The 27,295-nt window shown below is 41.8% G+C and overlaps 1 protein-coding gene across 10 annotated transcripts in view; it reads right to left on the bottom strand.

Moving 5' to 3' along the window:
* The window catches only part of SIM1 (SIM bHLH transcription factor 1), a 96,301-nt gene that overhangs the window by 32,959 nt on the left and 36,047 nt on the right, over positions 1 to 27,295 (bottom strand). For 9 of the 10 annotated variants that reach the window (XM_081530218.1, XM_081530210.1, XM_081530213.1 and 6 more), the window contains 6 exons: positions 26,179 to 26,268; positions 25,551 to 25,659; positions 25,333 to 25,418; positions 24,396 to 24,595; positions 24,088 to 24,194; positions 23,297 to 23,444 (listed from right to left, as the gene is read on the bottom strand). In XM_081530218.1, coding sequence (XP_081386344.1) covers positions 23,297 to 23,444; positions 24,088 to 24,194; positions 24,396 to 24,595; positions 25,333 to 25,418; positions 25,551 to 25,659; positions 26,179 to 26,223 — 695 coding nt within the window. In that variant the 5' untranslated portion in view covers positions 26,224 to 26,268. Of the gene's footprint in view, positions 1 to 23,296; positions 23,445 to 24,087; positions 24,195 to 24,395; positions 24,596 to 25,332; positions 25,419 to 25,550; positions 25,660 to 26,174; positions 26,269 to 27,295 lie in introns of all 10 variants that reach the window. The other variant, XM_081530216.1, reaches the window with a different exon arrangement.

Below are 27,295 nucleotides of genomic sequence, written 5' to 3'. Positions count from 1 at the left end.
GCTGTGATGTGACAGGGCAAACAGTGTATCTCAAGAGAGTTCACTGAGAAGGTACTGCTGAGGTGTTCAGGGACTAAAGATGACAGCTTGGCCCTGCCCACAGCTACCAACTGCCTCAGCCTGCTCCCAGGCAGCAGGAAGTCTCAGCTGACTCCTCGGGTTTCATAAGAGGATATCAATCCTTCCCACTGGCAGCCAAAATAAAATGTTTCAGAGTCTTCCTTATGAGGACTCGTGGGAGAATTTTCTCTCAGGTTCCAGAACTAGCCAGGCTGCTTCTGAGTAATTGATTTCTTTTTATCTCACAAGCACTGTGAGTCATACCATGCGTCATGTTTCTTTCTTTGCAATGAAGTCAGAAAGTCCTGAGCCCAAGTTCGATGTGTCACCACCTCTAGCAAGTATACAAATCCTTATGGCACGAATTCTGTGCAACAAACTCCACTGTCCTTTATTTTTTTTCTTATATTATTTTTCCTTTCTCTAATGGGTTTACCTTTTTAAACATTCTGCATTCCTTTTCCACACTCTTTAGATTAAGATAGCTATGTTAAGTATAGTAAATTGATAAAATTATTCACGTAAGAGTGGCTGGCAGAGCTCCACCATACAGTGACTATTCATTTACCTTCTTCTCCTTCTCCCTATCTGTCCTGGTACAGAGAGATCAGGCAAAGGCAAAAGTATAATTCAGGCAAGGAGTTCCTCTTCAAGTGACCAGAAATAGAAACCGGCTAAAACAGGACCAATAATATCACTACTACTAACTGGAGGGTAGTGATAGATGTCATCAAATTGCAATGGCTTCATATCAAATAGCTCATCTACTCAGAAACCAACACAATTCTGTGAAGCAATTATCCTTCAATTAAAAAATAAGCTTTTTTAAAAACGCAAAAAAATGCTCCTTATGTGAGTAACAAAAATTTAGAAGGTAGGCATGCAGTTTGTCTTTTGGGTTTGGGGGGTTCTGATTACCTCACTGGTCTGTTATATGCTCTACTCAACTCCCAAGAACCACACACAGCACAGACTCTGAGCACTCCCTGGTCAAAAACTCACTGCCCGCCAAAATGTGGTACCCATCTATTTTTCTGACAATATCTCACTTCATTAGCCACTTGCTTCATCCAGAATAGTTCTCCTCAGATTGATCTTATACTTTCCTGACTTTCTCTTTCTTAAAGCCCCTCTTATAAAGAACTACCTTAAGTCATACTCACCTCTAGAAAGCCCTTCCCGGGTGCTAAACCCATCCATTCCTTCAGTATGTGTTTACTGAGCATCTCTGTAGTGGCCGTGGGGGGACAGCAATGAACAGAAAGACTAAGTTACTACCTTCATGACCAAGGCACTGGGGCCAGTTCCCGAGGGAAGTGAGGAGGCAACCAGAAGGTTACCTCTTTCCTCCTCAAATCTTATTTTTCAAGGGATTATATCTTATCTTGCCCAGTGGATTCTGAGTTCCTGGAAGACTACTGTGAAGAGCTATTTCGTCTGTTCCAATGGCACCTGGCACAGTAGTTCACCTACATGGAAGAGGAAGAAGATAAGGATGCAACTAAAAAATGACTGCTTTCTTCAATGACTGCTAATAACCTGGAACCCAACAGCCTTTCTCTGTGGAAAAGACCCCTGTGGCCTGTGAGTCCCCAGACCCACCTGACCCTGAGGTCACGTGCATGTGACAGTGAGCAAGCTAGGCGCTGTCAGGAGGCAGGGCCTCCATCTTTGACCATATTCTGTGTCAAATGTACTTCCGTCCACTGGACAGTGGAGTATCCACTCAGCGCCTAGAACTGACAGCAAGAAACATGTACCTCTGAAAATCAGCTAAGTAATTTTTGTCAATTCATTCTTAATACAACATTTCAGCACAGAGATGTACAAGCAGAGGCTACAAGCAGAGAGTAAACAGGATTCACTTTTCTCTTGCACACTATCAGACTCCAGAGTATGCATCTTAACCATTGAAAAAGTCCAAAATTTTTGCATAGTTTCCAATCAGTGAAATACTCCAAATTAAATAGGCTTAAATAAAGTTTGAAAGCCAATAAATGATTGTAAATTCTATATATTCATATGAAAAAGCTAATAAATATAAAAGTCATACTTCGAATTTTTTTTTTTTTTTGCCACATTGTGGCATGTGGAACTTCCCTAACCAGGAATCGGACTCATGCCCCCTGCAGTGGAAGTCCAGAATCTTAACCACTGAACCATCAGGGAAGCCTCAGAAGAGTTATACTTTGGATACACCAATAAAAATATTAATGTTTTGGTGCACCAAAAAATACAAAAAAGAATTCATCAAAACTGAGTAGAAGATCACGAAGTCAAGTAGATCACAGTGTGAGCCTCTTACTGTGTGATAACCTGTCTAGACTTCAATTTCCTCTTTACATGTCACAGGGATGTGCTGAGGTTCAGATGAAACACTGTGAAAAGCTCATTGCATAGTGCTAGAAGATAACACATGCTCAATAAATAATATGATTTCCATCCCCTAGGGCACTTTTTGGCACCTGCTTTCCCCAGAGCAATAGGTTCACCTTGATAGCAATTGTAACACGTTACATTCCAAACTCTTCCCTGTGACATATTTGTTTCCTTTCTATCCCTAACTCATTTTGATTTACTCTGTTCCTTTTTAGCCTCTAAACTCTATTGTAGTGTGGCCAAAATATTTATTAAGTTAATTAAGTTTTTTATTGCTAAGTCACCAAATGAAGACCATAGCGCAACACAGACCCAGCATTCTGAGAAGAGTGTTTTTCTGTTCGGGACTCTAACAGCTCAAAAGATGTGTCAGGATGAAAAGCACAATAAAAAAATACCCACTTAAAGACTTTTCAAGTACGGTTGATGTGCTGCCAAGAGCTGCTCTGAATGGCGGATTCACTAAGAACAAAGCATTTGTTTTACTGTTAGAATTCTATTAAACTGAGTACTTCATTTGTATAGATTAAAGGTCTAGATACTGATGGGAATCACATTAAGAGTTCCATTTCCTTCCTCCAAACTCAGACACAAAGAAGGGTCTGGCTCCCCCTCCCCCTCCTCCTCTAGAGAGATGTACTCTAGTATCACACACATATTCTCAAATGTAGATGTACATCTAGGAAAGTCAGTCAGTGCTTCCCTGGGCAGTAGGACAAAATAAAACATGTGGGTGTACAGATCTTAGACCCTGAAATGAGCATGGTAAGGAGCTTGACTTAGCTGACTTTAATAAAGCAAGAACTCGGCCCTGGTCAAGTTTTCTTGAGAAGTGCCACATGGGTTGTATTCAGGACCCCACAGGTAACCCTCTAAGGGCAGCTCTCCCAGATACTTATCAAAAGCTTATCAAAAGAGGAACTGTAGCATATGCTGTTTGGCATATTTTTAAAAATGGCTATTGATACCAATTTACTTTTTATTTTTCTCCTTTAAATGACTTGTACCAGCGCTGTAGACATCCTCAGGTACCCAGGCCATGAAAGCAATGTGAAACAGGTAATTTGCAATCACTAGGACTTGCAGTTTGTCAATCTCATCCATATTTGCATAGACCAAAGTAATCCTCTTACCCTCTTTCTGGACAGCCAGAAATCATTCAACTTGCAGAATTAACCATCTGAGTCTACTGCAAACTTTATAATAGTCATATACATATTTAGAATTACTCAAATTCCAACTGAATAAAAAGGGGCTATTTTTGCATCATTGGTCTCCTCAGCCTCTCCTTAAGCAATATCCCATGACCAGTCACAAGGTAAATGCCAACTTGCCATATGGGAAGCTCAGAGTGATGCCCTCTTGCAAAGCAAATAAAAGATGTCTTCACTGCTGAAAGGTACTGTCAGCTTCAGAGAGATGCGTCAATATCATGTCTATCATTTTGACTGGGAGCCTGGCATTCTCTATGCCGACAGCAGCACAAACACATGTATGATCCTTGAAGCGAGTTGGAATAAGTGCACAGAGAAGTAATGTATTTGATCAGTTCATGTTGAGTCAAGATTCTTTGCAAGAATTTCCCTCTTCGTCTCTACCTTACCCTATACTGCTTTTATTTTAGACTACTGAATTTTTGCTTCTGTTCTGTCAGTTTTGGAGCTGGCCATTCTGGAGTTTGTTGACCTTATGTTATGTGGTGATTCTTAAAAGATGTTGCCAGATTTCCCAATTGAGCTACTTTTTTTTAAACAGCTGAAGGTGATCAAATTACCGAGGAAAACGTGGAAACAAAGACATACGATTGATTTGGCTCCAAAGGCCTGACTGAAATAAGCAGAGGATTGCATTAAACCGTGATCGGATTAAGTAGGAATGACTGTGCCTTATACTAAACTTTTTAATTGGATTCTAGAGTCACTGTTACACGAAGTGCATGACCTTCTTTATATTCTGGCAGAGTTGCAGCCTGGCTGCTGGGTAAACCTCCGCAGCAGAGAGACCTACTTTCTGTTTCATTTTCAGGCTCCCACAGAGCCCAGCAGAGATAGCTGATAAGGAGGATTCCATACTGTGAGGGGTTCATGAACGAAGACAATCTGCTGGGAAATTAGGCGAAGGCACCCTTGGAAATGTAATAGTCTCATACTAACAAGTGGATTTGTGTTTGCTCCTTGTGGTTTTCTCCATTGATTTGGTGATTTTAATAGTTCTCCAAAAGTCTTGGCTTTTATGTAAACATTGCCTCTGCCTAGAAACCTCTTTCTCCTCCACTTTGTAGGTTTCATCCACATGCTATGGAGTGGACAGCCCCACAAGGGTAAAGGATGGTTTACCCTTCCCGTATGTGAGACTAAATATTACATAATAATGAATGAGGTTTACCAACATGTTGTGATTTCAAGAAGGAAAGGCAGGGGTATAAACAACAGGCAAACAGCAACAACTAAAGTGATCTCTCCCTGCTCTCTCTTCTGAGCTCCTATACCAGTCACTGCCCCTACCTGTCATTCGGCACTTATTCTCTCTCACATGAATGGAATATCTAATGATGTGCGTGTATGTGTGTGCCTGTATATTAAGTCGCTTCAATCGTGTCAGACTCTTTGCGACCCCATGGACTAGCCCACCAGGCTTCTCTATCCACGGAATTCACCAGGCAAGAAGACTGGAGTGCATTGCCATGCCCTCCTCCAGGGGATCTTCCTGACCTAGGGATTGAACCCATGTCTCTTACGTTTTCTGCAGTGACAGGCAGGTTCTTTACCACTTGTGCCACCTGGGAAGCCCATCTAATGACAACCTCCTAAATTTTTTCTCTTCTAATGGTCTCTGTTTACTGTCTTGCAATATATCTTACAGAGAACAAACACTCACCTGCAAATAGTTGACAAAATAATTCTCACTGCAATAAACTGTCATTCTTCTCCAATCCAAATGACCCAAAATTTAAAAACTGGCAGAACTTTCTGCATATATGGGAAAGAAATATCTGCTAGGTAAGCAAGTTTGTGTGAGGGATCTTTAAATTCCCAGGTTATAATGAATAATAATCACTCTGAAATTCTGTGTGATCTTAAATCAAAGAAACAAATCATATGCTACCATTTTAGTGGTATGTATAATAACTGACTGCACTTTAAAAAAATCAAGTTGTAATTCAAGCATGGCATATGTGATATTAGGGAAGCTAGAATACTAAATTAATTTCATCCTCAACTATGTCTTTAGAACCATTAGAGTCGTATTGAAGGGGTGAGTAGTGATAGTGCTTTAAATCCCCAGAGATACACTTCTAAAAATCAGTAAGAAATATCTGTGCAATAGAAAAATATAAAAAGGTTGTAAACAATGCACAAATTGCTGAGAAATAACTCTCTAAAGGTTCAGCCTCACTAGCAATAACCTGTGAATTCATCAGCTATCAGATGGCATTTTTGCCTTTCAAGTTAGCAAAGATTTTTAAAATGACAATAAATCTCAGTGAAGACAAGGTGAAATGGGCATATATACATACCAGTAACAGAATAAACTAGCAGTTTTTATCAACAGTCTTAGGTGTGTCCAAATCTTAAATCCAGTAATTTCACTTCTACATCTTATGAAAATAATCAGAGATGGGTATCAAAAGTCGATATACAAGGGTGCTTATCAGCACAATATCTTATATTTAATTGTAAATAAGCAAATAAGAACAATAGAAGCATTATTTAATTATGGCATATCACTGTGATAAAATATTATGCAGTCATTCTTTTTTTTTTACTTAATGTAGAAATACTATTGATAAAGTGAAAAATTATCTTTTTTAAAATTAACATGTACTGTATAGGCATGTATATGGGTGTGATAAAGAGTTGGACACAACTGAGCAACTAAGCACAGCACAGCATGTAATATAGTGGGTGGCAAAAAACTAAAATGTTAACAGTAGAGATCTGGAAAATAGATTAATGATGTTCTTTACATTCTCTTTATAACACTCCATATTATCTTAATTTTTCTATAATAAACATGTGTGACTTTTATGATCAGAAAAATATTTCTTGAAAAAGAAACACCAATTGAGGCAAACTTTAGGCGCTCCTACCTAATGGTGAAATGGGTTCCCAATTTCTTTTCTTTATATAGAAGAAGCCTGGGCTGCTGCTTTGTGAATAATGTTAAGTTACAAAAGAGAAAGCACGACTAAACTTCTTTTCCCATAGGTTCAACATCTCATGCACATCATTTATAATTTTTAAATGTCCACATGTCCTTCTGCTCTCTCAGTGCCTGTACATTTCACTTACTTTCTGATCTATTTTCCACCCTTCCTACCTTCTAGAATTATCTGTCTCTAAAGGTTTTCAAGTGAACTATGGGGCATTTTGTTTCCTTCTTTGGAGACTATGACTTAAAATATTACTTATAATTGAAAAAAAGGAATCCTCATCATGGAGTTTCTTAAAACAGTTTAGTTTCATGTGAGTTATAAATGACAGATTTGTCATTGTTTAAATGGCATAAACCCTACTTTGGGGCTACATTTCTTGTTCTGAGGAACTTAATTTTTTATGCTCAGAAATTCATTCTATACCTGGTTACTAAAGTTTAGGTGTGTTTGTGAATTTTCCTGGTCTAAAGTTCCAAATCCTATTGCTCTTATAGCTAGTCTATATCTTATTGTCTTAAGGTGATCTTTAAAAGTCAAATAAACAAATGCAAAATGTGCTGCCTCTTTATCAAAGGCATAAATTAAAAACTGTCAGTCTCCTCTCCCATTGTGAGAACCCCTAATCTGAGTCTACTTCTAGAGAAAAAAAAAAACAAATATAAAGAAAGAAAAATGATATAAATATCAACCAAGTTTTTCTTATGTTTTGAAATTTCCACAAATAGAAAATAAAATGCATACATGTCACTCTGACTCCTCTTTTTTATCTGTCTCCATCTGTCTCACCTCCCCACCCTCTCTGTCCATCTCTCTCACCTTTGCTATCATTTATGAAACTGATGTTTTTTAAATATATCTTCTCTTTGGAGATCTTCCAATATCTGGGATAGATGAATAATGGGGGAATCCTTCACCTAACCCCTTAAATTTGGTTGAGGTTCCATTCTCACAGGAATAGCTTGCTCACCTAGTTCTTCTGACCCTTAGAAAGTTGATTCCTAAACCCTAAAACCCTTTGGCAGAGAGGGTGAAAGAGCACACCTCCTGTTTTCAACTCCATACGAACTCCAGGAACAGAAAAGAAACCTGTAATCACAAAGAAATCATCTTCCCACAATACTGAGAAGTTTCCTTGGCTCCCATGAAGATGTCTCAAGAAAATCTACTGGTTGATGTTCAAAATCTGTCATTAGACACTTATTTCTTTGGCTGTAGACAAATCCTGGGCTTCCCTGGTGGCTCAGATGGTAAAGAATCTGCCTGCAAGGCAGAAGACCTGGATTCAGTCCCTGAGTTGGGAAGATCCCCTGGAGAAGAGAATGGAAACCCACTCTAGTGTTCTTGCCTAGAGAATTCCATGGACAGAGGAGCCTGGTAGGCTCCTCTGGTGGCAAAGAGGAGGGTGGCAAAGAGTCAGACATGACTGAGCGACTAACACACACACACACAAACAAATCCTATCCTCAAGATCTCAGGGTCCCCCAATTCCCCACAGTATTTGAGGAGGCCCCACAAGGCCAAGCCTCATGACACTGTTGGAAGCTCTGCCCTTCTCATACAACACAAGACCTTGGCATTTCTGCAGATCACAGAAAAGGTGAACCTCAGGCTTCAAACTCCCTGGGAAAAGATGCAGCAAAAAATGATGGTGTGATGCTGTGTTTTCAAATGCACAAGTCTTCATTTGTTTAACTTAAATATTTTAAAATATGTCCTATAGCATTTATTCTTGATTAAACCTATTCTAGATAGTTAATCATTAAATGGTTTCTTTACAGTTGCTGAGCAAACAGTTCAATCATACCTATGACATATCAAATCTCACAGACGTGTTCTTTAATTGGATTCATTTATTTCTAATCTCCTTAAGTCCTTACTATTGTAATGCTTAACTAAATATACATTAAACTCTATTATTTAAACAGCTAAAATAAATTTGACATGTATTTTATGAATAAGAATTTACAACTCAACAAATGTTCTGTTATTATTATTGTGTACCTTGGTATTCAGGTTTTATTTTAAATTGCTTGATAGGTAAGTTGTGTTTTAACAAAATAAGTTCTGAACTGCTGCTAGAGACTTTGGATTGCCCATTAAAATGCTAAATTTTTCATTATTGCCATATGTGGAGTCGGTGACCTTGTATAATACTATATAGAATATACAGTTATAAACAGAGCCCACTGTAAAGACAGGATAGACAAGTAGGCAGCTGCCTGCCTTTGTGATTTGTAGAGATGGAGAAGTTTCTTTGGCTCCCATGAAGATGTCTCAAGAATAGTCCACTGGTTGATGCTCAAAATCTGTCATTAGACATTTATTTCTTTGGCTGTAGACAGATGGCTTAGAAAAGGACAATAGGGTAAGCCTCATCTGTTATCTTTCATTGATTCAGTTTATCAGTTCCTTTCCCTAGAGCAGTGATTCTCAAATTTCTGCATGCATCAGAAGCACATGAAAAATGTGTTAAAACACAGCTTACTAGGCTCCACTTCTTAGAGTTTCTCATTTGCAGGTCTAGGATGGAGCTCACAATGTGCATTTTTAACAAGCTCCTGGATGGTGCTGATGCTGCCAGTAAGTGGACCATACTTTGAGAACTAGAGCGATTGTTATCAGGGATGAGAGAAACTAAAAGAATCAGAGGAAAGAAAGGGCACCATAGGGAAAATAGGAAACCACTGAAAAGGGAGGGAACATTCCAAAGACAAAATTCACACTTCCCCCAAGAACTACCCTGACTGCATATATTTCACCAAACTACTCCCATCCCCATCCCTGACTGCTTCCTTTCAGCCTCCTCTTGGGCACTTCCTGTTCCTGCAGACTCTATACCACTCAGGCTGCAGGGCTTGGTCCTCAGGCTGCTTCTCTATTCAAATCCACTCCGTAGTGATCTCAGTCCCTTTCAGTTCAGTTCAGTTCAGTCACTCAGTCATGTCCGACTCTTTGCGACCCCATGAATCGCAGCACGCCAGGCCTCCCTGTCCATCACCAACTCCTGGAGTTTACCCAAACCCATGTCCATCGAGTCAGTGATGCCATCAAACCATCTCATCCTCTGTCGTCCCCTTCTCCTCCTGCCCCCAATCCTTCCCAGCATTAGGGTCTTTTCCAATGAGTCAACTCTTCGCATGAGGTGGCCAAAGTATTGGAGTTTCAGCTTCAACATCAGTCCTTCCAATGAACACCCAGGACTGATCTCCTTTAGGATGGACTGGTTGGATCTCCTTGCAGTCCAAGGGACTCAGTCCCTTTGCTGGCTTTAAATTCCATATGCTGATGATCCCCATCTCTAGCTCAGACCTCCTCAGACTCCAAGACACCCAGATCCAGTTGCCTACCTGATGTTTCACTCTGATGAATAACAGGCATCTCAAACTAAACATATCCACATACAACCCTTGATTGCTACCCTTTCCTACAAATCTATTTCTTCCCATTATTCACTCAGGTTGCTGAGGTTGCCATTCTTGACTCCTGTTTTTTTCACAACTCATATCCAATCCATCTGCAAACCCCATCAGTCTGCCTTGAAAGCATCCTGAACCTGACCCTTCACCACTACCTCCTTCTTTCAAGCCATCATTTTCCTTCATCTAGGTGATTATAATCACTTCCTACCTGGTCTCCCTGCCTCTTGCCATGACCCACCCCGATGCTTACTCTGCACATCAGCTGATGATCCTTTCAAAGCTTCTATTTCTTCATGCCATGCCTTTGGCTCAAAACTCTCCAATGGCTTCCCAAGGCCTTCAAAACTCAACATGATCTGACTCTGCCTATTCTAGCATTATCTTTTTCTGCTCTTCCCCTCTCTTTCTCTGCTCCAGCCACACCTCCTCCATTCATCAACTTACCAAGATGGTTTCCACCTCTGGGCCTTTGCACTTGCTTCTCACTGTGGAAATGTTCTCCCTACAGGCCTCCATATGACTGCCTCCCTCCCTTCCTTTCAGAGTCCTCAGAGAAGCCTTCCCTGACCGCTTCCAGCTCTTTGTCCTGCTTAATTTGTTTCCTTTCATTTTTTGACATCACACAACATATTTCTTTGTTTATAAGCACTGTCTATTTCTTCCCACTAAATCATGTTCCATGAGGGTAGGAACCTTGTCTGTCTTGGTCATGACAGGGTCTCACCACAGAGCTTGGCATGTGGAAGGCATTGGGAAAAGACTTGCCTGGTAAATTTCAAGAACCATGCCCAGTTTTCAGTAGAGAGGACTATGCTCTCAAATGTTTCTTACCATCCTCTTAATTACAGCCACAGAAATTAAGCTGAGTCTAATGATAGAAATTTGTTTATAATGAAGGTCCTATTGAGTCAATGGAGATGAGACACAAATAGAAAAGAGATTATAATGTGAAATGCCATGTAGTGTCTCAATATTTTCCTCTGGTTTTCAATTAGCCCTCACAATAAATGCCACCCTGCGCTTTGCTATTTCTTTAACTGCTTTAATTGGAGGAATGAGATTGACACCCACTCTGCCCTCCCCTTTGTGGGCTTCATCCTTCCAGCATGCCTGAGCTGTAACCCTGCAGGGGTCCATTACCCAAATCCGGCACAACAAATAACTTCACTTTGCCAGGACGATAGTGAGATTTCAACAGCTAATAGAAATGCTGTGATGCTATTAGTCTCTTAATGGCTTTTAAAAATTAAAATGAAAACTCTTGTGTTGCATTCGGTTAATTCTGGAGGAAAAAAAATGCTGCTCTTTTCCTGCTGTATATTTGGACTCCAATAGCAATTAATGGGAGGGTTGAAAGAAGTAAATCTTGTGGGTCCTTACCTTCAGCCATCAGAAAACATTACAGTCATCACAAGCACAGAGAGAGGAATGAATGGCCGAGGAGCAGCAGCAAACTGAAAACCCTTAAAAACGCTCTGAACCCAGGATTCTATTTTTATCGTGGTTTTCAGTAGGAGGAGGAGAGAGCCAGCACATTCTCAGACTGTGTTACCAGAGAATGTTGCTATTCTCAGAGAGATGTTTAAGTGGCAAGGGACTTGGGTTTAGAAGTACAAACACAGAGGGAATTCCACCTTAATGGGTACCATTATGACATCCAGTTCAACGTAATGAGGCTGTTTCCACGATCTGGCTAGCAGCCCATATTAGCACGGCTTTACTGATGTGGATACAACAAATTCTGTTTGAACAAGAAATCCCAGGGAAAAAAAGAGAGAGAGAGAGAGATCCTTTCACAAGCTCTATCTATTTAGCAATCAATCAAAGGAAAGATGTTCTAGTAAAGACAGCAGCTTGCATTTGAATCCTGGTAAAATATTAGATGTTCTAAATAAAATAATGATCTATAGGTGATGCTTACAGCTTGCAGCTGTGTGAACATGTCTTAAATGTTGGTGCTTAAACTGGTGGAGGGGAGAGAGCTGGGGTATGGAGGGTGAGCTGACTGGTTCTGAGTGTAGCCAGACTGGAAAGCAATGGAGACCCCATATGGTACAAGAGAGTGAACTGTCCACAGACCTTGGTAAAAATCTCTGTAAAACATCCTATCAATTCCTGAGCAATAGGTGGAATTGTATGAAATTGTTAATCTTGAACTAGTCTAATGTCTAGAAATGGCAATTTCATATGTTTCACCCTAGTACGACTTTTGAGAGTCTCTTGGACAGCAAGGAGATCAAACAAGTCAATCCTAAAGGAAGTCAATCCTAAAGGAAATCAATCCTGAATATTCACTGGAAGGACTGATGCAGAAGCTGAAGTTCCAATACTTTGGCCACCTGATGCAAAGAGTCGATTCATTGGAAAAGACCCTGATGCTGGGAAAGACTGAGGGCAGGAGGAGAAGGGGACAACAGAAGATGAGATGGTTGGATGGCATCACTGACTCAATGGACATGAGTTTGAACAAACTCCAGGAGAGCATGAAGGACAGGCAAGCCTGGCTGTTCATGGGGTTGCAAAGAGTCAGACACAACTGAACGACTGAACAACAACAACAACATCCTAGTACAGTTACCAGCTTAAAGACAGCAAGCCCAACAGGAAATCAGGTAGGCTCTGGAGTCCAGGCCCTGGGTTGGTATGCTCACTCATGAGCTGTGTGGTATTGGCTAAGTCACTTGGTCTCTCTGAGCCTGTGGCGCAAAGTAGCCACCCCTCAAACATAAGTCCTTCTTCCTCCCTAACCTTTCCAGACAAGAGAGCATCTTTTCATCCCTCCTTCAGCTTGGAGCAGACCATCATCTTCCAGTCTCTCCAGGGCAAGACAATCTGGGAATTACCCTTTACAAGAGAAAAGCTTAAAATATTATGAAAACCTAAAATAATTAGTGACACTTTCTAAAAATGTAATAAATCTGCAAAGACTATTTTAACTCTAAAGAGATTCTTTAATTTACAATTTGCTGAGCTTCATAATCCTATTAGAAGTCAGCCCCACAAAATACTCAAAAATCCCACTCAAAGCAGAACAGAGAGCTGTTCAACATCTTTCCAACAGGACAGAAGTCAACCTGGGAACGGCTGTTCTCTCTGTGGCTCAGGTAATGAGATACACAGGACCTGTCCTGGGTACTGTCCCTGTGAGTATTCAAGCTATACTCATTAGCTGCAATCAGTTACTTTGCTGCCAGTTATGATCTCCATACATACGCACACACATGCACGCGCACATGCACACACATATGCACACATGCACGCGCACACACACACAGCTCTCTCCAGGGGCCCAGCTCCTCCCACTACTTCCGTTCCCTCTCATCACCTAACCAGAGGGGAGTCTGACCTCCCCTACAAGCTTATCCCCCAGGGATGCCCTAACAGTCCTAAGGTACTTGGGGCCCTCTTCTTTCTAACATGGGTGGAAACACTTCCCTCCAGGAAGGAATCTTGGTCGTCAGTAAGCCAAGGGGGAAATCAAACTAGTCTACTGCCTGGCGCTTATTTCTTTTCCTGCAGGTATTGTCTTGTTCATTTTGATGTCCCGAGAATGTAGCACTGTGCCTGACACATTATAGGTGCTCAATAAATCATTTGTAAATGCTGGAAGACCTACTAGCCCTAACCAGCTGAAGGAGAGTCTCACAGCCCTTTCCAAATGCATCAGAATGTTTGGTGAGTTTTATTCTTGGGCAACCCTCAGCCTTCCAGAGTTGTGCTGTCCCTCCTTCAGCCCAGAGACTCACAGACATTTATTCAATGTGTACAGGTAAGCCAAAAATTATTCTCTTTAACTTCACTGAAATAATCACCCTAATAACTCACGCTTAACCCTTGTAACTTTGTAATCAGGCATAGTTCCAAGAACCTCACATATTATCTCGTTTAATGCTCACAGTGACTCTATAAGGTAGATATAATCATTACCTGGATTTTACAGATTAAAAAAAAGAAAGACAGTGAAAGTAGGCAATTTGTTTCCATAGTCCCAGAATGGCGTCACTGGGATTTAAATAGGTAATAGACCCAGAGCCCAAACTCTTAACTAATAAGCTATATTGCATAAAATAAAAGCTATATAATAAAAATGTAGTGATATCTCATTTCATAACACATGTTTCAAATATCTTGTGAAACATCCCTATGACCACCAGAGTTTGAAACAAGAAAGTAAGAAACCTAGGAGTTAGGCTGCATCATATTCTAACAGTAGTTACAATGTCAAATGCAGCTTGAAGGAGGCTTTCCCATCCTGCATTCTGGAGCTGGCCACACAGGTTCTTTGCACCTCTCTCTTCTCCAGTCTGCTGCTTTTTGTCATTCTAACGCACATCTCACATTTGCTCCTTACAAATAATTTTTAAAATAGAACCATTACACCACTGTGGCACCATTGTGTATTCATTTATGTTTGATGCAGAATATTAACATCTCTTAAAATTTTTTAAATGGTGTTCTCTACCTGGATGCTAAAAATAAATATTTTTATTACTAAAGTCAGATGGACATGTTGAAGATATACTAGCATTCATTTGGGGAAGGTAACAGCTTTGGGGAAAACAGTTTCCTATCCTGATGGAGTGTGCTCAGTTACATCAAAACAGTTCAGGTAAAAAGGTAGAGACAGAGAGAAATTCAGCTTAGACAACAGCAGTGGACAAGCACGGCTGGATCAAATTGGAAGAGTGATACTATCACAGGAATGCTGCGGCTGCTAAGTTGCTTCAGTTGTATCTGATTCTTTGTGACCCCATGGACTATAGCCCGCCAAGCTCCTCTGTCCATGGGATTCTCCAGGCAAAAATACTGGAGTAGGTTGCCATGCCCTTCTTCAGGGGATCTTCCTGACCCAGGGATTGAACTCGGGTCTCTTATGTCTCCTGCACTGGCAGGCGGGTTCTTTATCACTAGTGCCACCTGGGAAGCCTGTCCCAAGAATACTTAATGGAAAAAGAGTAATGGGACAAATGTGTAGAAGGCACTGTTTCATCTCAAGAGACCCCACCTCTGCTTCCAACCCTTAAAATTCTACTCCTTTCCCAGTAGCTCTACCCTCACTTCAAGCTCTTTTGAATTCTGAGCCATTAGCAAACAGTGCAAGTGGACCACATCATTTCAACCAGGCTAATCTGAGTGCTTAAATATTTAAGGGAAACTCTTATTTTGTCAACTAAATTGTGAACTACCCAACAGAAGCCAAGACCTTTGCTTCATGTACACACCCAATAAACCACTGCAATCTGCCACCCTCTGGAAAACACTGGTGAGATAGCCATATCAGTCCATGGAGAAAGATGGGGAACACACAAAAGGCTCTGCTAATCATCAAATGTACCAGTGTCATAGGTTTTATTCACTTTAAATTATACTTACTGATTTGGTAAAATTGACATAACACTGGTTCCAACTAAATCAACTTCAGAAATCTGATTAAAGCTTAATTTCTTAGAATGCTCTTTTGTCCTATAAGACACCATTTCACCATGTAAGGCACCTTCTACCTTGTCTGGAACAAAGAAGGCACTCAGGAAATGCTGGCTTACTTCTGTCCAAGCAGAAATCGCAGCTCCCTCTAGAAGAGCAGTCCCCAATCTTTTTGGTACCAAGGACTAATTTTATGGAAGACAATTTTTTTTCATGGACCTGGTGTGGGATGGTTTCAGGATGATTAAAGCACATTATATTTACTGTGTACTTTATTTCTATTATTATTACATCAGCTCCACCTCAGATTATCAGGCATTAGATCCCAAAAGGTGGGGACCCCTGGTCTAGAACTTAACCAAACTATAGAAGTTACCACACACAAAGAGCACAATGCTTGGAGGGGTGTGAATGGAAGGACTGAGGAAGGAAAGAAAACAGGCACTTAAATTTGTGGATTTGAGCATTTTGAAATCCAAATTAAAGAGGGAATTATTTATCTTCTTTCAAAGTATATCAGTTGATGTCACATAGCTGGCAAGAGCTGAGCTACCAGGTAAGTCCCTTAATAACAAGAGTTAAGATATTGTGAGCATCTACTTTCTGCCAGCTACTGTGCTATATATACATTGTCTCATTTAATCCTTTTCAGTTCTTAAAAATGGCTTTCCAAGTGGCACAGTGGTAAAGAATCTGCCTGCAATGCAGGAGACTCAGGTTCAATCCCTGGTCGGGATGATACCTTGGAGGAGGAAATGTCAGCCCACTCCAGTATTCTTGCCTGGAAAATCCCATGGACAGAGGGGCCTGGTAGGCTACAGTCCATGGGGTTGCAAACAGTCAGACACTACTGAGTGACTGAGCATGCACGCCATCCTTAAAAAGTGGGTGCAAATGTCTCCATTTCACAGATGGGAAAACAGAGGATCAAAGGAGCAGAGCTGCGCTCAGAGTCTCACAGCTGTTGTGCAGCAATGCATGTTTGAACCCAGATACATCTGACACCAAAGTCCGTGCCTTTCCCTTGCAGGTTGCTTTAAATTATACTGTGCTTTTAAAAAAGCAAAATCACAATTCCAGTGCAATATAACTTCCCAGAGTTAGGTCGCAGATGGTAAACAGATGGCTCAGACTCAGTCAAATCACAAACGTTGTCAATGCCCAACAAAAGCAGGTTCCTCTCTTGTGGCCCTCAGCCCTGCCCTCACCATGGATTATCTCTCGCCCCTGCCAGCTCCCTGGACCTTGGATGCCTACGGCAGAGAAAAGGAAGTGGGAAGTCACTCCCTTAGACAAAGCAGAATGTTAAATTCCTCCATTCATAGGCATTCAGATATTTCCAGGTTCCATCCAAACTCCAACCAATCCTTTTTGTATGGTAGCTTAAACACAGACACTGGCACTTCAACCCAAATGAGCTTTCAATTACCACCTGCTAATCGGCAAGATGTCACAAGCCAATGAGAACAGAAAACAGAGAGGAAAGCACTGGATAAGGGGAAGAAAGTAGCACTCTTTTGCTAAATTATCAAGATGTGCATAATCCAAAAAAAGGAAACCAACTGTACTTCAATTTAAAAAAAAAGATACGCATAATCCACCCCCCAACACACATCTTGTATGAAACATAGCAGTTTTTGCCTCATGACTACACTAAGTCAGAAGACAAATCATGCTTCTCTGGAGTTCCAGGAAAGCCTTATTTGAATTTGTCCATCCATTCACGTTTTTCCATGATGTGACTCAAAGATCAGAACCTTTTTTCCTCCAAACAGCCAGAGACGAGTTGTCAGGCTGGTCATTTAGTCACCACCAAGTGGCTTCCACCGAGGAAGTAAAGGGGAGATCCTGTGAGTCAGTGCCCTCCAGGTCAGGATAACAACACAGGAAGGAGTGAAAGCCAGAGAGGCCTGTGGAAGGGGAAGCAGCCAGACAGCAGCACCACCAAAGGACCAGAGCATGCTGGGAAGTTCTCCATCCCCAGCCTCTGAACAGTGTCCCCAGGAGACAACCTTTTCTGCCATTCTCCTTCAAAAACAGAAAAGAGCCAATGCTGCCCCTGCCCCAATGCCCACCTACTCTCTCTCTCTCTCTCTAGGAAATAGCCTGCTGCTACAGGAGCTAATTTGGTACCTTATGTGATTTTTTTTTTTAAAAAAGGATGAGTTGCTTTGCCAATTCAATGACTTTTGTTTGTCAAGAACATAAAATGTTAAATCTGGTTGTAGAAATGAAATAATTAGTAATATCAATTTTGTATCTATGTAATCTAAAAACAAACAATTCAATAAAGCAAAAATATTTGCAGGCCACATTTTTTCTTACAAAATAAAAATGTCCTTAAGGGGAAAAAAGATACATCCTTAACTGAATGTCATTGAGAAGGTAGCACTGCTAATTTAACCCCCTAAACTATCAATATCTATACTTATCAATACTTGTGAAGCGGCAACACTGAGGCAGTGTTTTGCTCCATCAAGAGTTCAGATGAAAGCCTATCCAGAAGTTGGGTAGCCTAACCCTGCAGGCCTTACTCATTTAAACCCATTCCTCTCTCCCAGACATTTTCTCCCAGCCCCCAACCCCATACAGAGAACCAGGAGATACAGTCAACACTCCAGGCTTTAACCCTGGCTTCACCGCTTACTCAACAGACCTGCCCTCAGCTTCCTCACATAGGAAACGGGGAGTGTGATCCTGGCCCCAACCACCACACAGAGCTGTCAAAAAACAAATGAAGTAATGAATGCGACAGCACTTTAAAGAAATGTGAATTCAACATGGGGAAAAATGTTGAGTATAAATGATGAATTCAAGACTACATATGATCATTTTGACAAAAGAATTACAATTAGTGAAAAGTGTATGAAAGGTAAGATTATTTAAATGAGTACTGGTATTATGTACTGTAAAACTCACTAAATGTCCCAGCTCTCTCCTTTAACAAATTGTTTTGGTAGTTATAAAATTACTATTAATTACTACTAACAGCTTTGATTGTCAAAAAGTACTATCCATACAAATGTGACTTCAATTTGCTTCTATGACAATTCAATTACATAACAAGTCCTTTGAAAAGGACAAGGGGTTTTGGTGTTCAATTTTATCATAATAATAATTCAACACAGTTAAGGATAATTCCTAATTTGAGAGTATACACTGGTATACAATTATTGTTTTTAATGATCAAAAACATTAAATCTACTCAACGAGTCCTCCATCGATCTGAGGCACAAGAGTAAATTACTTTACATTTTGATGTAGATTGCTAAGTCAAAAGGTGATTCATTTGACATTATTTGCAATATAAAAGGGTGGTTTTGCTAACCAGAAAAATAAAGTCCATTTTTTTTATAACTACTTAAATTATTGGTCAACTTTTTAGAATATATTTTTAAAAATTTCCTAGTAGTACCAACAATAAATCACTAGGCCTTTAAATTAATTAAATTTTTTAAAGAATTTAAGTGCTCAAATTAACTCAATACTCTTAACACACTTGAAAGAGCAAACTAATATGAGCATATTATGTTTACTGTTTTATGGTAAGGATACATATGGTTTACATTCACAGAATATGTTAACACTTAAAAACCCTTTTTAATTGTGAGAACAATGGTTTTATGCAAAGAAGAACAAAAATTATGGGATCTGCGATAATTGCAATGTAGATATCCTCTTTGTCCCCACTTCCCCAAGAAGGAAGTATGGCTCCTTCGCCATTTGCCCTAACTTTTCTACAAATTTACAAGATTATCAGTAGATAGCAAGTTATAAGGACCACTAATGTAAATTGTCTGTATTTGTTCTGCCTTCTCTAACACTAAGATAGAAACTGTAACACAAAAAATTACCTTCTTCTATATGTTCAATGAATCACTCTAAAACAGGATGTGAGCTTTTGCACTGAAACACTGTTCCATCCTAAACTTAGAAATAAACAGAGAAGGCTTCTTTACCGACAACAGAAATGGTTGAAGATATTAAACGTATCTGATTCCAAAATTACCAAATCACTCTAGAAAATCTTCTGCTTTACTTTCCAAGTGAAATATGAGATTGCATTGTTTATAATTCTCATTAGAAGTCTGGTTTAAAATACACTAACATTTTACTACTATATGCTACAGAAAAGGACAAGGGGTTTTGATGTCCCCTCACAATATATCATCTATCAATCAGCTTAAATGAGATCACACATCAGTGAGTACTTGATGAATTTCAGTGGCAGACTGTCTTTAATGGCATCAGTAGACTAGATCTCATGTATATTTTTGCAACCTTCTACACACTGTAATTTGAACACTTTAAATGTGCCATCATAAATGGTATAGTGGCTATGTAAGGGGATGTTATTTAAGGATGATGTATCATGATGTCTGTAGTTTATTTTAAAATGATTCAGCAGAGGAAAAAGTGCATACACAAATAGACATACATATAGGAAGAGAGACATAAAACAAATGTGGCTTATAGATGACATGTATATGGATATTCATTGTACTATTCTTTCAACCTTTTTGTATTTTTGAAAATTCTATGTTTTAAAAGATTTTAAAATGAGATTTTTATATCTTATTGGTTTATCCTTAAGAGTAGATTATAAAAGTTTTGTTTTTAAAACATAAAGATAATAAAGACCATTCATTTTTCTAGAAATTACTTTTCATAGTTTATTGGGTGTTCCACATTTTCAATTTTCTTCACATTGAGTATTAATGTTTTCCATCTGAACTGCCTATGAATAATTAATGCTACTAATTAAACAAACTCAAGGAAATACAAATTCAAGAAAATTACTTAGGCTTACACAGTATGCTCTTTTCCACTCTCCACTTTTCTCTGGACTTTGCCCACAGTCACTGTTACTAGCTAGACACTAGCTCCATTCAACTCTCCTCTTGAAAATAGTTAGGGAGTAGGGCCTTGTCAGCCTGTCATACTTAACACTTATTTCAAAGCCTGTGGGCACTCAAAGTTTATAGAAAGTTTTTTTTAAAAGCTAACAGGGTATGTGTGCCTTGGTCAGTTTTTTGTTTTTGTTTTTTTCCTGTTTGGGGTTTTTTTAGGGGGAGGGATGGCCCTTAAAGAAGAGCTACACAAGCTTCAAGGAACCTCAAGGACTCAGAGAAAAACTAAGAGAATTTTTAAAATTTAATCATAGTGTCTTCTCCTTTTTTCTCCAGATTTTCAGAATATCAACATTTTGTACAGTGGTTATACAAAGCCAGTATAAGTACCACCTGCCTCTAAAATTTCTACATTCACTGTCACAGCCACTAATTAAAACAAGGTAACTGAATACTTCTATTCATCATTGCTTTTGTTAGATAATAATGACTGATTTTTCTAGGCATATTTTAACTTGAACAATAAAATAACCATCAGGAAATCAGAAAAATGAGTTTGTTAGGAATGTAGCTCCCACCAAAATGTCACGTTTTCATTTGACCAATGATTATCTAAAATTCTCTCCACTTTCATGACATGAAAACCCCCTCACAATATATGCTATTAAAATGTCTAAATTTGGAAAACATCTGGGCTGTCGAGTTATTTGGAGGGGCTTGTGGTTTGCAGTGTATTGTTTGAGGTAGTGTATTCGGAAGGAATTCACTTATCATTCTCAGGCTTCATAGAGAACTAGCCCTGAAAACAAATATATGTGGTAGTTCACTGCCACCATAGAGAATCAATAGCCATCTATTTAATTTGCTAAGACAATGTAAATTAGTAACTTCCAGCCAGATGTGTGATATACACATCAAACAAACTGCAACCTGTTCATTATGAAAATCCTGTCAACACACACAGAGCCACTTGATGACATTTCATCTAAGGCAATTTCCACATTTACAGCTATAAAAATTGTTCTCAGAATTTTTAAACAAAGAATTGGAGCTGAGACTCATAAAAAGGTAATCAATTTCAGCTTTTCATCTTGTGTGCTTCTGTGTGTTTATTTCTCTTTTCATTCAGCAGTATAAAACATTCAGAAAATCATGTGCAATGCTATTTTTCTTCTGTAAATCGTTTATCCTCATTACATCTTTTTAATCTGATGTAAAGTTGGCAGCCTAATCCTGCAGCTCTGAAGAAGTGTGTAAAGTGAAGAATGACAGAGTCAACAGAAGAAAGAAAGTACACTTATCCACTGGAAAACAAAACAGAATATTTCAAAATGACTCTAAACATAAATTAAGTTTACCCATTGGGAGGTCCAACTTGCATTCTGACCATTTATATGGGGCTGTGTGACTATGTACCCTGCTGTTTGATAAAAAATGATTACTAACCACAGGCACCCACCAGAGAACAGAGTGTATGTATAATGCTCGTGATGTCTCAGACATACAAAGCACCTTCTTAAAGAATGTCCGTTTCCTTTCCATGGTAAGCAGACATAATTTTTCACTCTTTAATACTTCTGCTTCACAAAGTGGCTTGTTTTATGAATTATATCTTGCCATTTTCTCTTATGTTTATTTTAATAATGTGAAAAGCTACATTCATTAAAATAGATGGTTTTGTACCCCAAATATTGGTATGTTTTCTGCTCTGTATTAAAATCCACAGCCTTTTTGCTATTACAAAAACTTAACAGTATCCATTTCAAAACCATTTACTAAAATGAAAGAAAGACAAAGTTTCTTAATAACCAGCTATTTGTTTTGAATACTGAATCCTCATTTAAGCCAAATTCATTTTCCAAGTCTACTGAATTAAATTTTCTTATTAAACAGGACAGAGTAAATAATCTTATTGCCAAGAATAATATTTCCAACTACTACATTTTTAATTTGCTAATTTAAAAGAACGTGAAATTAATCTATTCCTCATGGCCAAGAGTATAGTCTGATTCAAAACAGCACCCTTAAACCAACATCCTAATGTCAAAATAGCATTCCTACTAAGTGCTCGGTGTGTGAACGCTTCCAAAGTAAATAACTGCTCAGGCTCTCTAAAATCACAAGAATTTCAACCTGCACTAAAAAATGAAAAACAACAACAAGAGGTAACTGCACACAAAAGGGTTCTTCATAAAGGCTTCAACGCTAAGCAATTCTACTTTCACAAACATTATACAGAACGTGTTTTCTTCACCAGCGGCATACCAGGACACGTGATCAGCCTACAGGGCCACACTGGCAAACAGAAAGGATTATTGTTTCTAGAAAGAATAAGGCTCCAGTGTGGTCACCCGGCCACCCAGCCAGTCTCATCCGCAGGTGGCTTCCAGGCTGGTTCCTCACCTAGAGAGGACAGGGCAACAGGAGGGCCCCGCCACGACTTGCAGCCTTAGCTCCCGTGGGGTCTCTTCACTTTCTGGAGGTTAAAGTTAGACCCTCCTGGTCACTTAAACCCTCTTTGTGGTTCAGGGACGGAATCACTCTCTCAGAACTCTGAACTTTGGTTGGAGACTCTGGTTAAAATTAAGCACTTCAAACCCAGCTTTGAAAAGTGAAACAGATGTCCTGTTTGTTCACTGTAAATGGCTCCGTACGTGGGACCCTTCTCCCTCTCTCTCCCGCGCTCTCTCTCTCTCCCTCCCTCCCTTCCTCTATCTTCCTGCCATATTAAATTTTATTTAAGAGTGTGCTTAAAAGGTGAAAAAAAGAAAGAGTAGAAGTCAAAAATAGACTATGAAGGGGAAAACTCCTAAATCTTTCTCTGGAACATAAGGACGGCTCTTTATGATGATGAAAGTGCTAGAGCTGTCACCTCCCAGCGCAGTCAGCGCTCGGGGTCAAAACCGACCCTTCCCAGTGGACCCCAGCCTCGCCTGACGTGGCCGTGCCCACCACCTGCCCCCTCGTGGAGACCCCAGTGGGCTACGGGGTCCCAGACGTGCACTCACGTGAGGACGTAGTTGACGCTGACGATGCAGTGCGGCCTGGACGAGCGGCTGTTGTGCACGATGGTCGCATAGCTCTGCACCCACACCCAGCCGCCGTGCTTCGCCAGGAACCGGTAGTATTTGGTGGTCACCTGCCCCTTTACCAGCACTGATGGAGAGACAGAAGACGGCTCGTGGTGAACAGACTTGCTCCTGAATCGGCCCAAATGTTATCCCTGGCGGTGGGGAGTGCAGGTCCCCAGGGAGCCCTAAGAGCTGCGCCCAGGCAGGAGGGAGAGACATCCAGAACATTCCCAAACGAACAATTCGTCCTGTTGAGTTGCATCGAGTCCTCCGGCCCCTCAAGATTAAAAAAAAAGAGGGGAACACTTAAAGTTGGGGGATTCTCGAGACTCGATATTCTAACTATGGAAGGTCGGTTGTGGGCATCAACTCCCGGATGCTCACATTCCCTGTCCCAGTAGATTAAGCTCAAAGCAAGGTTGTTTCAAAGATGAAGTGAGTCAGTGCGAGCTTGAGCCCAGTGGGGCAGCCTTGGATTCCATTTCCATCTCGGGGGATGGGAGGAGGCGTATCAATAAGGGAACAAGACCCTTCCTGGGAGAACTTCACCCGGGAACTCAGAAACTCCCTCGGCCTGCAGGAGGGCCACGGGATGATTAGGGAGATGAGCTGGGGCCAGTCCTGGGGCAACGCGCTGCGCGCAGGGCCTCTCCTACCAACACCACCGCCCCTTCCCCTTACCAACACCGTCCCACCCCCACCTCCCGCCGGGCAAGGTGGCGTCTTACGCAGGTGGTGGGCGCAGCGCAGGTGGAAAGTGTCGCAGCCGTGCACGTGGTGGTACAGAGTCTTCTCAATCAGGTCCTGAGGTTCGTACCCTGTCAGCTCCGCCACTCTGCGGAGAGTAACCCCACGGGATGAGCGCGGGCTGCAGGACTGCCCCCATCCTGAACAGCCACCTCAGAGTTGGGTGCCCACCCTCAATTCTCAGGGCCTTCTCAGTCACCTCATTCGCAAAATGGGTCGACGAGGAGCTCTCGGTGACTGAGCTGAGCCGCCCTCCCGCTTAGGGGGGATCCTGGCCCTGACCACCCACCTGGAGTCCAGAAAGATGAGCTTCATGTCCAGGCTGGCGCGGAACATGAACATGTTGCTGTGCAGTTTGATCTCCGTGACGGCGCTGGGAGGCAGCGAGTGGCCCACGGCCACCAGGCCCACGTTCTGGTAGCAGCCATCAAAGGGGGACATGTCCAGGCTGTACTGGCGGATCTTCAGGTAGCCGCTGCAGTGAATGACCTGAGGTGGATGGGGAAGGCCGGAGGCTCAGTCACAGGCAGGAAACACCCAAAAAGGTGGGAAAGGGACTGAAACATTTGCAGACTCTCCTCGGCCACAAACGCCTGTGCGCCACAGCCGGTGCACTGAAGTGTCCACAGTTATGGGGCTCCCACCGTCTCAAGGGAGTGACGGTCCTGCCCCACTGGACTCAGGAACTGATGCAAATGCAGAGGCCTAAGCCCAGCCAACCCTAATGCATTCGGATCGCCAAGTGGGGCCCTGGGATCTGCATTCTGATCATGTTCGCTGCCATTAAACAAGAAAATCTTGCATTCCAGCTAAAGCTCTGGTTCTTAACCTATGGCTGGGAAGGGGGCAGAATCCGACGCTATGAGTAAACTACGAATCTACCTAACTTACCGACTGTTTCAGCTGCTTTACACATCCCTAAGGCCCATTACCAGCCCGAGGTTAAGATCCCCAGGGGTCAAGGCAGTATTCGAACCCACTGAGACGTAAGCAAGCTTAAAATACAGTCTCCAGCTGTTCACAAAGTTTAATGGCCCTTGCCTTGCGCCCGGTCGGCGGCGCTGTGACATTTGGGTCTGGGGCGGGGGAGAGCCGTCCAGGGTGGTCCTGGCCACAGGAACCCCTCTCCCCATTCGCACGCGCCTCCAGTCCTGCCCCCTTTGCCCGCACCCTGCTCGGTGGGCGCGGCCACCAGGAGGCGTGGATCTTCCCTCTCAGCCACGCACCTTGTAGCCGCCACAGGTGAGGCCCGCGTTCCTCTTGGCCAAGACGCACTTCATCCTCAGGAAGAAGGAGCGCTCGATCTCGTACTCTGCGGGGGGGAGGGGGCGGGAGGAGCACGTGAGACCGGCGGCGGCGCCACGGTCCCTGCCATAGCTAAAGGAGGAAAAGCTAGCAGCTGACTGCGATGGGTCCCGGTGTAGCCCGCATGCGGCTGCCTTACCCTGGACGAAGTGAGAGTGGTAAGGCTGGTGGGCCGTGAGCACCGCCGTCATCTCGTCGTGGTCCGCCGGGTGGATGTATTCGTAAATGCTGTTCCCGGTCAGCTCTACCTGTAAAGAGGTGGGTATCACCGTCTCCGAGGTGGTGGGACGTCCCACGGAGGGGCTGAAAGATTGAGCCAGGGGGTCTGCAGGGGACAGGAGCCTCAGCTCCAGAGTCGATCCTGAGTTCTAATTCCAGTTCTGCCTTCTACCTATTGCAACCTATCTAAGCCTCAGTTTCCTTATCTGTGAGAGGAAAGAATAACAATAGTAATTATAGTAATAATAGCAGTAGTAATAGTAACAGCTCCCTGGCAATCTGGTAAAGACATCATGACATAAATATGTAGCCACCTCCCATGGTCTTTGGTTTAGGCTATAGCGGCTGGAAAAGGCAGCCAAAAGGGCTTGGGATGAATGCTAAAGGACAATTAGAGGAAGGGGAAGATCCAGACCTCCTGCCAACTGAGATGTTTCCAGTCCTAGAAATACATAGAAACGCTTTGGGAAAGCCCCACCCCCACCCACCCCCTGCCTCCAGCCCTGGCTGTAACTATTGAAGGCTGGAGGTGTGGACCACTCACCTACCTGAGAAAGACCCAGGTGGACTGAGGCTGTCTCAGAGATGTACATGATCTTCCCATCTGGGGCCACCACAAAGATGAAACCATCCAGGGTCTGGGGAGACAGAAACCATTGAATGAAGAGCCCTCTGGACCATTTGGAGAAATTGGGGGTGGGGGGGGAGTGATACAGAAGTAAAGAGAGATGGAGTAGACAGACGCTAGTAGGAAGGAGGGCAAAAAAAAAAAAAACTAGCCACAAGAGTTCTTTTGTTCATTCCAAATTTGTAAGCATGAAGGAAGTGGCGGGTGAGGCTACTGTCCTCCAAGACTAAGGATTCAAGAAATGAACAAAGCAGACATATCTACACATACACAAACATTCTGGGGGAAAACCACAGCCTGTGATAAGAGGTGGGATGGGTACTAACAAAACCAGAGGTTTCCTATGTCAGTCTTGGAGAGTTTCATGGTGGGACATTCTATAATGGAAAGCATGCTAGCGGGGTTTGGGGAACAGTAGGCATGGGAGATGTGGAAGGGCTGGCAGTCTGAAAAGTTTGTAGACAGAAGGCAGTTGGCCAGTGGCTCTGGAAAGAGTCCAGGAAAGGGGGATTTAGGAGATGAGAGTCTTTGGGGGCAGCAAGTCCACACAGTAGTGCTACAGAGTATATGTGTGTGTTTACAGTGATGTAGCAAACTGACAGACACTCCACGAAGAAAAATTTTAGACTTCCACTGTTTCTTTATCTCTGTGAATAAGGCTTCAGTCCAGGTGGTGGAGCATCAGGATGAGTCAGATCCTGCTCTCAAGGAGCCGGAAGTGTATAAGGGACAACAGACCTAAAGCTGGTATAATGACAGTACAGCTGAATAGACAGTGCTGTGAGGAACTAAAGGCTGAGTAGCCTGAGACCTGGGGAGAATCAGAGTGGTCAGAGAATCAGAATTTAGAAGAGCTGTCTGAGCAGAGCCTTGAAGAGGAAGCCTGAATGTGAAAAGGGAAGAAGGTCATCCTAGACAGAAGAATGATATATAGAAAGCAGGGACTAGGGGAGAGGAGAGAATGCATCTGGTGTATTCAGGCATGATAAGTTTGGTGTACCAGAGATGAGGCTGAGGAAATACACTGGTGCTGGATT

This window comes from Giraffa tippelskirchi, chromosome 9 (genome assembly GCF_054371585.1).
Source record: "Giraffa tippelskirchi isolate mGirTip1 chromosome 9, T2T-mGirTip1v1.2.pri, whole genome shotgun sequence".
NCBI classification, from domain to species: Eukaryota; Metazoa; Chordata; class Mammalia; order Artiodactyla; family Giraffidae; genus Giraffa; species Giraffa tippelskirchi.
The sequence above is the reverse complement of the archived record's forward strand: the minus strand, read 5'-3'. Positions and strand labels throughout refer to the sequence as shown.